Raw genomic sequence first — 9,966 nt, 5'->3', positions numbered from 1 at the left:
TCTGTATCAATAAATAAATGAAACCCAAAACGAACAGAAATTAAAATAAATAACAGAGTCAAACTCAAAACGAGCAGAAATTTATATGAGTAGGGTTCAACACCCCTAGGCTTTTTAAAAGTCAGAATATAATTTGCACTTTACTGAAAAATTTGTTTTTAAATGTTTTCACTTTTATAACCTTAAGAAATCAAAAATTACTTAAGATCTTAAGGAATAAATATCAGCATATGAGCATTAAACTGACGATGCAGATTCATTTGAATTTTTTCAGTAAATTAAAAATTATATTCTGGCTTTTAGAAAGCTTAGGGGTTTTGAACCCTATTCATATTAATTTATGCTCATTTTTATTTTGACTCTGTTATTTATAATAATTTCTGTTCGTTTTGGGTTTCTTTTATTTATTGATAGTGATTCGTGGTAGTTGTATGCTTGGTAGATTATTTGATTCTATTTTTGTTCATTTTTGGTTTACTGGAGTTCTCCACTTTAAAAAACAACTTATTTTGTGGAAAAGGTTTTTTTAATTAATCAAACAGTTCGTGGTAACGGACTGTAAGTAAGGAGCGACTTACTTAGTTTCGGTACTCAATAGTAACCGAAACTCTAAAAACCGGAGTTTTGATACCCATAGATACATCAATAGAATTTGATTTTTATGCTGATTGCAAGCATATAAGTTTCATTAAGTTTATTTTTACCCATCAAAAGTTAAGCGCCTGAGAAAATTTACCTTATTTTCGAAAAAAGCGGAAAACACCCCATACAAGTCATAGAACTTTAATGAAAATCACACCATCGAAAACCTTACTGTAGAAGTTTGAAGCTCCTATCTGCAAAAATGTGGAATTTTGTATTTTTGTCAGAAAAAATATCACGGATGCGTGTTTATTTGCTTTGTTTTTTGTTTGTTTTTATTTTCCTAGGGGTGATAGTATCGATCCAGTAGTCCAAGGATATCGTAAGAGGAAAACACCCCATAAAATTCATAGACACTTTAATGAAAATCACATCATCGGATTCAGCGTATCAGAAAACCCTACTGTAGAAGTTTTAAGCTCCTATCTGCAAAAATGTTTAATTTTGTATTTTTGTCAAAAGAAAGATCACGGATGGGTGTTTATTCGTTTTTTTCCCCAGGGGTGATCGTATCGATCCATTAGTCCTAGGATATCGTAAGAGAGCTTAATTGAACGGAAATTAAAAGTTCTAGTGCCCTTTTAAATGACCAAAAAAATTGGAGGGCAACTTGGCCCCCTCCCACGCTCAGTTTTTTTGCAAAGTCACCCAATCAAAATATTTAGATAGCCATTTTGTTCAGCGTAGTCAAAAATCTAATAAATATGTCTTTGAGGATGACTTAAACCCCCACAGTTCCTGGGGGAAGGCCTTGAAGTTATGAATTTTGAGGATATTTGTGCAGAGGCCGACATTAATGTCAAAGTCAGCAAACTAAACAGCCTTCTGTTGGAAAAGTTCCACGATTTTTTTCCAACAAAAGTTATTACAGTTTGTGACACTGACAAACCATGGATCACCCGCTAACTCAAACAGATGATAAAAACTCGCTGTAGTCTCCACAAAGCTGGAGATCAAGCGGCTGCAGCCAGTTTGCGTAACAGAATTGTGAAGTTAAAGAGACTAGCCCAAAGACAGTATGTAAAAGAGAAAATAACGCCATTACTGCACACTGACCCTCACAAATGGCACTCCTCGGTCAAAACCCTTGCAGGGAAATCAACGCCAAAGGACCTGAGACTACTCAAAGATGACGGCACACTAGCATCAGCTACTGAAGTGAACAATTTTTTCTCCGGCATATGCACCACATACCCATCAATCACAAATTCTGAAATTGAGAGTATCATTGCTGACACCGAGACTGATGAGATATGTGAAGTATCTGAATATGCCGTCATTAAGGAACTTCAGAAACTGAAAGTAAATTGTGCGTCTTACCCTGGTGAACTCCCTGTCAAGTTGTTACGCGAGTTCTCCATTTTTCTCGCATAGCCACTCAGCTCTATTATTAACCAGTGTTTTCGCGAACAAGTGTTCCCCAGTGTTTGGAAGAGAGCTTATGTGCGCGTCATTCCAAAAGTGGAAAACCCGAAATCTTGCGACCAACTCCGCCCAATTTTGATAGTTCCGAACCTCTCTAAGGTAGTAGAATCATTTATATATCGTGAACTTATGTCACAAGTCCAGGACTCTCTCGCTCCATACCAATACGGGTGCTTGAAAGGTAGTAGTACAACTGTTTATCTTGTGCATCTGTATCACCTTATTGTTGAGTGGCTTGACCAAGGAGGCACAATTGTAGATCTCCTCCTAGCCGACTATAGAAAAGCCTTCGACTTGATACCCCATTATACTGCAGTGAACAATCTGACGGTTATGGGAGCTTGCAGACATGTTCTCTTATTAATAATAGATTTCTTACGCGACCGACTACAGAGTGTACATGGTCTCTACCCAGGTGATACTGATTCGGAATGGTCTGAGCTTACGTGTGGTGCCCCACAAGGCACTAAACTCGCTGCCTTGTTGTTCTTGGCAGTGATCAACATCGTCCATGCCGATTTTGACGGTTCAAATTCGTAGATGACATTTCCACCCTCTTAAAATACCTCATTGAGAAGTCTCAAACCGTTCCCCAGTTCAGTGAATCATTTATCGACAAGTTTAGAGACCAGTGTTCTGAAAACAGCCTCCAAATCAACGAAACGAAAACCAAAATTCTTCGATTTAACCCTCTCAAAAGGGTTTTTCAGTGCCCCCCTCCACCATACCAAAGCATATCATCGGCAGTTATTCTCGGTGTTACGTTCAGCGTTGACTGTTCATTTAGTCTCCACGTCCAAGGGGTAGTAAAAAAGGCGAACTGTGCCATGCGTATCCTCTTACTGTTGCGAAGATTTGGTTTTTCAGTGCCGCAATTGAAAACAGCCTACCTGACATATATTCGCCCGATATTAGAGTATGATTGCCCTGTATGGGGTCCAGAGGTTCAGAACACTGCCTATATGAGTGAAGTACTCGAATCAGTCCAGAAAAGAGCGGTGAAGGCCATACTGTCTGATCAGTACACCGATTACGAATCAGCGCTGTCTCAACTAAATTTGCCGTCACTCCACGATCGCCGTTTTCAACTTATCTGTAAAGTTGGCCTGTTTCTTCTGACAAGTTATAAACACAGAAATATATTACCTCCAATGCTGACAAAAAAAGTAACTACAAGATCAAAAGCAACAAAGTTAGCCCAGCCGAAGTGTCGCACTAATCGCTTCAGCAATTCGTTTGTGCCTTTTCTATGTTTCTGTCTACAATAAGTGACATGTGTATTAAGTTTTTTGTGTCTTTGTTCACTTTGTAAATAATAGCGCGATTTAGTCGGGATTTAAACCCTGACTACAAAAGCTTTTATGTTAATAAATGATTCTGATGAACTTTGCCCATTGTTTATATTTAGTATTGGTTAATGGGAAGTATAAAGACGTTTCAGGAGAAAACTTTTTAGGTGGGGGTGGGGTTGGAGGAGGGGGTTAAGGAGATGATCCTTCCATGGAGGATGTTTCCATTGGGGTAGGGACATTTCTATGAAGGTGGGGCTGGATTTCCCAGCATTATTTAAAAAACGATCAGAAATTAAATAAAAAAACAAGTTTCTTCAACTGAAAGTAAGGAGCAACATTAAATCTTAAGACAAACAGAAATTATTATGTATGTGAGGGGGTTCACCCCCTAGTCAATACCTCGCCCTTTTCCCTAAAGTTTTTTTTAGTACTTTCAAACGAGCTATCTATTCTAATTAACCGGCCTTTATGATTCAGGGGTTTGTGATTTGAACAAAATTCGAACTTATCTGCGTAAAGAGCGAGGTATCAACTAGGGGGCAAACTCTCTAATATACATGAAAATACACGAATATAGAAGTTTGTTACGTAAGTTAATTCGTAAGTTATATCAGAACAAAATTTCGAGAAAGCCATTTAGCCAAAAAAAGTAATAGTTAATATGTAAATTTCGTTTTAATTATTCACGTACGGTGAGCCAAAATCAAAGCTGCATTAATTCAAAAACGTTCAGAAATTAAATTAAAAAAACTAGTTTTTTTAACTGAAAGTAAGGAGCGACATTAAAACTTAAAACTAACGGAAATTATTTCGTATATGAAAGAGGCTGTCTCCTCCTCAATACTTCACTCTTTATGCTAAAGTTTGAATCTTTCACACAGCTTTATTTTTTAAAACAATAAAAAAATTTACCGTAAAGAGCGAAATATTGAGGAGGGGATGGCCCTTTTCATATACGGAATAATTTCTGTTCGTTTCAAGTTTTAATGTCGCTCCTTACTTTCAGTTAAAAAAAACTTGTTTTTTCATTTAATTATTAGTAAAGACGGTGGGAGCGATGAATATATTAAAAGTAGATTAGCCAAAGGTGAGAATGTTTTTTAATAGTTAAAAAAAGTTTGGAAGAATAGGAAGATAACTCTGCAACCCAGATTAGAATATCAACACAGCAGCAACATTTAAAGAAATTTAAACTGTTTCTTGTGAATTATTATCTCAATTAATCTGTAGTTGTACCGAACGAATCGTGCTCAAATCCTCCTCAGGGCCATACTGTGGTGTTTCTTTTGATCCTGAATCTTTCCCCATAGTAGAGTGCAGACGGTTTGTTATCATTGTATTACCCTTTCTTGTTTTAGTTTTGTTTTATTTTAAATCTTTTTCCAATAGGCAATGATTAGAAGTCCTCCAAAAAATAAAGTCCCCCCAGATCCCACCCCAAATACCAGTGAAACTGATACCCATATTGGCTGGTCAAGCTCACTATCACAAAGTTCACATGATAGCTCCAATACTGAGAATAGGACAATGATCAGTAGGGGCTAATGTTACTATAAATGATGATAAAGGGTTTCAATAGGTCCTTTCTAGAAGCTCTAAAAAAAGAAAAAAATCTCCCCAATCAAAAGCATTTCCCCTCTCCCTGCCCAAGATCCTCCCTCCCAAAAGTTAGGAATTTACCTTAAAGTTTTTCTTATTACCCCCTTTGAAATAAAAAAGATTACTGCAATAAGAGTTGCAATTTTAAACTGATAAAATCAATGTTCTCTATTAATATTCACCGTGATGGATCTCTTCTAATAGCTGTTCAAGATCAAAAATCAGCAGAAACAATAATTAATCTAAAATCCCTTCTGAATACCCCAATTAATGCATCTAAATGGAACCCAAAAGAATCCCCAACAAAAACAGTAGCCTATCCAGTGTCAGAAGTGTCTCAAACTAGGACACACAACAAACAAATGCAATGAAATTCTCCTAGAGTGTAGTAATTATAAAGCAATCCATCCTAAAGAGTTGACAACTTGCAGCAACACTCAGCCTACATGTATCAATTGCAAAGGCCCATATGAATCTACCAATAAATCACTATGCCCTGCATATAAGAAAAGAGCACTAACACTCCAAATAGCAACAGAGAAGGCCACTCCACACCCTTTTGCAGCAATGGAAGCAAATGCTGCCCAACAATACCACATAAAGCCCGTAATGAAATCAATCAAAACCCCAAGTCAAACGCCCCCAATGCATCAAGTACTACGTATAAAACACCATCCTCTAAGCCCCCTAGCTTACATCCCTATCAGAAGGAATCACCAAGTCAACAAGCCTCCTTGCCCAGTGAGATGAGGTCAGCCTGCCCCCCCCCTCTCAAGAAGAAACAAACCAGAAACACTACCAGGAATTAATCCCTTAACTGACAGATAGGATGCACAACCAAACATGCAATCCCCAAATATATGCTTATTCATTCTAAACTGTAATGCATTTCAGGCCATGAACATACATCAACTACAGAAAACAAAAGTCATTGCAGAATTGGCAAAATCTACATCCCTGATGATATGCTCATTCAAGCAAAAAAAGATCTTGCTTTACATTTAACAAAGCTGAACATTGATACACAGTCATATGAAAAATAAATCAACAACACAACACATATCAATACTCCACTGGAACGAAAGATCACTCACAGAAAATATTCTAAATGAACTAATATCTTTTATGAATAATAATTCTATTAATATTGCTTGCCATCAGGAAACTCATTTAACCCAAAATCAACAAATTAAGTCTCTGGGATATACTATCCTAAGAAAGGATAGATCATCAGAGAAAAAAGGAGTTGGAGTAGCTTTAACAGTTAAAATAATATAAAATTCTGTGGCATCAACTTTCCAGATTTTGTAAATGATGTTGATGCAATTGGTAACAGTGTTTGGCTGAATAATACAAAAACCTACATAATAAACTTTTATAACCCTAATGGCCAAACTACAGATGCCATGGATTTCTTTAATTATATAAATAATTCTAATTTGTTAAAAAATATCATTATTTGCGGAGATTTCAATGCCCACAGCCTTTTGTGGTGGAATAAACCAGCAAATAAAGCTGGTAAATTGATTGAGAATATGACTTCAAATAATATTGAATTAGCTGTTGCTACCCCTCCAAACCTGAATACATATTTCAACCCCAAAAGTGGCAGATTCTCTACAATTGATCTACAAATTGTGTCTTTAAATATTTTGAATAAAATTTGTATAAATAAAACTGATAGACTATGTACTGACCACTTTGCTATAGTTTCTTCCATGAATGAGCCTGCTGAAACCCAATCACACACCTCAAAATATATCAACACTAAAGCAAATTGGTCTATGTTCCAAAATAAGCTAAATGATGAAACTACAAGTTTCACCCAAAATTAATGCATTTCAAACTCAAAAGTTGACACACATGCTGATGTCTTGGCATCTTTACTAATACATAAAGCTAATCATGCTATCCCCAGGACAACATCCAAAAAAACCTTCCCTAAAGACGTTCCCAAAGCATAGTGTACAAATGAGTGCCAAAATAAATGGAGAATAAAAAAGTGAGCTAGGAGAGCATTCATAAAAAAAACATCACCTACTACATATTTAAAAAAATTACAAGAAGAATCTCACCAAAAAAGGACTATAATAGATGCTTAATATAAATACTGGAATAATTTTGCAAATAATCTCTCCAGAGAGACACATGAGCCAATTATACATAAAGTCATAAGCCACATCTGTGGGAAAACGACTTCCCCCAACCAACTCCTGTATGAGCTTATACATAATAATACCCATTATGACAATGATAATGAAAAAGCTAAGCTATTTGCAACTCTATTTGTTAATAAGCTAACATCAAATAATCGAAGCAAAATATCTCCACTTCCTATGAACCCAAGTTACCAACCACGCCCAGGATCCGAGTATATAACTAGTCCATTTTCAATCCAGGAAATGAATAATGCAATACATCATATTAGGACCAAAACTAGCAGCAGCTATGACAATATACACCCTACATGGATAAAGAACCTCACCCCTTCATACAAACAGGAACTGCTAAACTGTTATAATCACGCTTGGGCAACTTCTATGTTCCCCAATATATGGAAATGTTCGTCCCTCCTACCAATGCAAAAGAAAAATAAACCCAAAGATAACTCTGAGTCCTATAGGCCCATAATGATTACTCCTGTGATGGGGAAAATAATGGAGAAAATGATCTATTATTGACTCCTCTGGTTTGTTGAAAAAAAAAATAATATGATCCCTCACACTCAAACTGGATTCAGGAAACACCACTCCTCAACAGATGCTTTCATTTTCCTAAAAAATGTAATAAATGAATCATTCTCAAAAAATAATGTCCTAGTTGCAGCTTTCCTAGATTTTGAAGCGGCATATGACAATGTGAACCACCAAACCCTTTTAAACAAACTTGCAAACCTCGGACTACCCCCCAAGCAAGTATATTTTATAAAATCTTTCATAGAAGTGCGAAGTTTCATTGTTTGTGTTGGTTCAGCCTTTTCACTCCAAAAGACAATAACCTAAGGCCTACCTCAGGGAGCAGTCCAGAGTCCTCAGTTGCCTCCTTGTTGCCTTATATCTCTGGGGCATGAACCTCCCCCACACGAATCTACAATATGCTGACGATCTGGTGCTATGGTCATCTGGCAAAACCTTTGAGATAGCACAGTCAAATCTGCAAAAGTCACTTTTCCAATTTGAAAAATTCTCTCAACATTCTGATTTACCCATTGCACCTACCAAGTCAAAAGTGATCGAATTTCACCGAAAGCGGAACCATGTTAATGCAAAACTAACTCTAAATGGAACAACTATTCCAGAAGATAATCATATTAATTACCTAGGTCTCATGCTTGACCAAAACCTTAATTTCCACCTCCACATCACAAACACAATAAAAAAAATGCTATAGAAAAACAAATATACTAAAAAGACTTCTTTTCACACCATGGGGCTGTAAGGAGAAAACCTTACTCCAGTTATACAAATCACATATAAGACCCCATATTGACTATAGGCTCATCGTCTATGGTGCATGTGCAAAGACCCAGATGCAAAAAATTGGAACAACACAAAATGATATAATACGTCTGATATTTGGTCTTAGGAAACCCACAAGCACCAAGTTCCTGTTCCTGCTTATGGAGAGTGGATTAACAACAATAAGGGAGAGACGTAGCTTTCTCTTGACAAAACATCTTACAAAAATTGAATTAAATAGCTCCACACCCTACATAATTGGTTAAGAAATCCGGCCATGTATAGAGGCATTGCAGATGAGTATACCAATATTCAGAAGAAGTTCCCTGTACCAGCAAAGTCTATTCCACCTACTTTCCCCCAATCCCCTCCATGGAATTGGTCAATTCCCATAATAAATACTGATTTCTCAAAGTAGAATAAAGATCTAACCCCCTTTGCTTTTGTCCAGAAAAAATTTGGTGAACTTAATACAATTACTTATAAAAACCACTTCCAAATATTTCTTGATTTGTCAAAAATGAATGAGAAGGTAGCAAGTGGTGTTTTCCTTCCTCACCTGAAAATTGCAATGGGTGAGAGATTATATAATAATGTATCTATAATGTCTGCTGAGTTAAATGCCATAATAATGGCATTAGAACACCTTAAGGAAGACCAGCCTTTGATTGCGAATTCAAGTAATAGTATAGTATATTCTGATTCTTTATCAAGCCTTGAGTTGCTGGCCTCTGCTCCTCATTATAAGTTGGACGTTGACTCTTATAACTGTCTAAGTATTATAGATATACTTGCTTCAAGGGGCATAAGAACTTATTTTCAGTGTATTCCTAGCCACTCTGGCATTAGTGGTAGTCATCAGGTTGATGAAATAGCAAAAAATGCTATAAATATTGACCAGCCAAGTGGCAGACCAATCCCGATTAGAGATACTTACCGATGGAGACTATCAGATATTAATTTTAGTAAGAATAATCCTATCTTTTCCCCCTTTCCCAATAAGTATTTTTCTAAAATTTACCATAGAATTCGTTCTGGAAAAAATGGACTAAATTTTCTTGCATTCTCGTATAAGTTTTCTAATTCAAGTGGTTCATTTCCCATGTCCCCTCTTTGCAGGCATTGTAATATGAATAATGAAACAATTGACCATTACCTATTTGAATGTAATATGCTGACGTCTGCACAACATACCTTGCTTTGTAAAGTGTTAAAATGCTTCACACACCACAAAATCTCACTATCATCCAAGAGCCTAGCCAACTATACCTGCACATAGAGCATAGAAATCGACATCTACCATCTCATAATTGAACTCCCAGAGTCAGAAGCTCTACTGAAAGATATCTGAAAATGTCCAATAAATATGAGGCAATCAAGCCAGTAGCCCAGTAGCCCACAGAGCGAAGCAAAAGGAAAAGGGCTAATTAGTACTGCTGAAAAGCCCGCCTGCTGTTAAATAGAAGAAGAAGAAGAAAAAAATAGAATATTGGAAGCTACAGTGATGTCATTGGTCAAATATGACTCTGAAGCATGGATGCTCCGAAAAG

General features: G+C 36.5%; 1 protein-coding gene across 1 annotated transcript; it reads left to right on the top strand.

The window, feature by feature from the left end:
* The first annotated feature begins 2,196 nt into the window (after window positions 1-2,196).
* Window positions 2,197-2,607, top strand: LOC148947744 (uncharacterized). Its single transcript, XM_089095993.1, has one exon. The coding sequence runs from the start codon at window positions 2,197-2,199 to the stop codon at window positions 2,605-2,607; it is 411 nt and encodes a 136-aa protein (XP_088952119.1).
* Window positions 2,608-9,966: the final 7,359 nt, after the last annotated feature.

This window comes from Artemia sp. Qi Xiang Cuo, chromosome 10, assembly GCF_049724085.1.
Source record: "Artemia sp. Qi Xiang Cuo chromosome 10, ASM4972408v1, whole genome shotgun sequence".
Taxonomy (NCBI): Eukaryota; Metazoa; Arthropoda; class Branchiopoda; order Anostraca; family Artemiidae; genus Artemia; species Artemia sp. Qi Xiang Cuo.
This window is presented reverse-complemented; position numbering and strand designations above follow the sequence as displayed.

Excerpts from the sequence above, each read along its gene's own strand:
- LOC148947744 (XM_089095993.1), top strand. The coding sequence starts at position 2,197 with ATGTCACAAGTCCAGGACTCTCTCGCTCCATACCAATACGGGTGCTTG.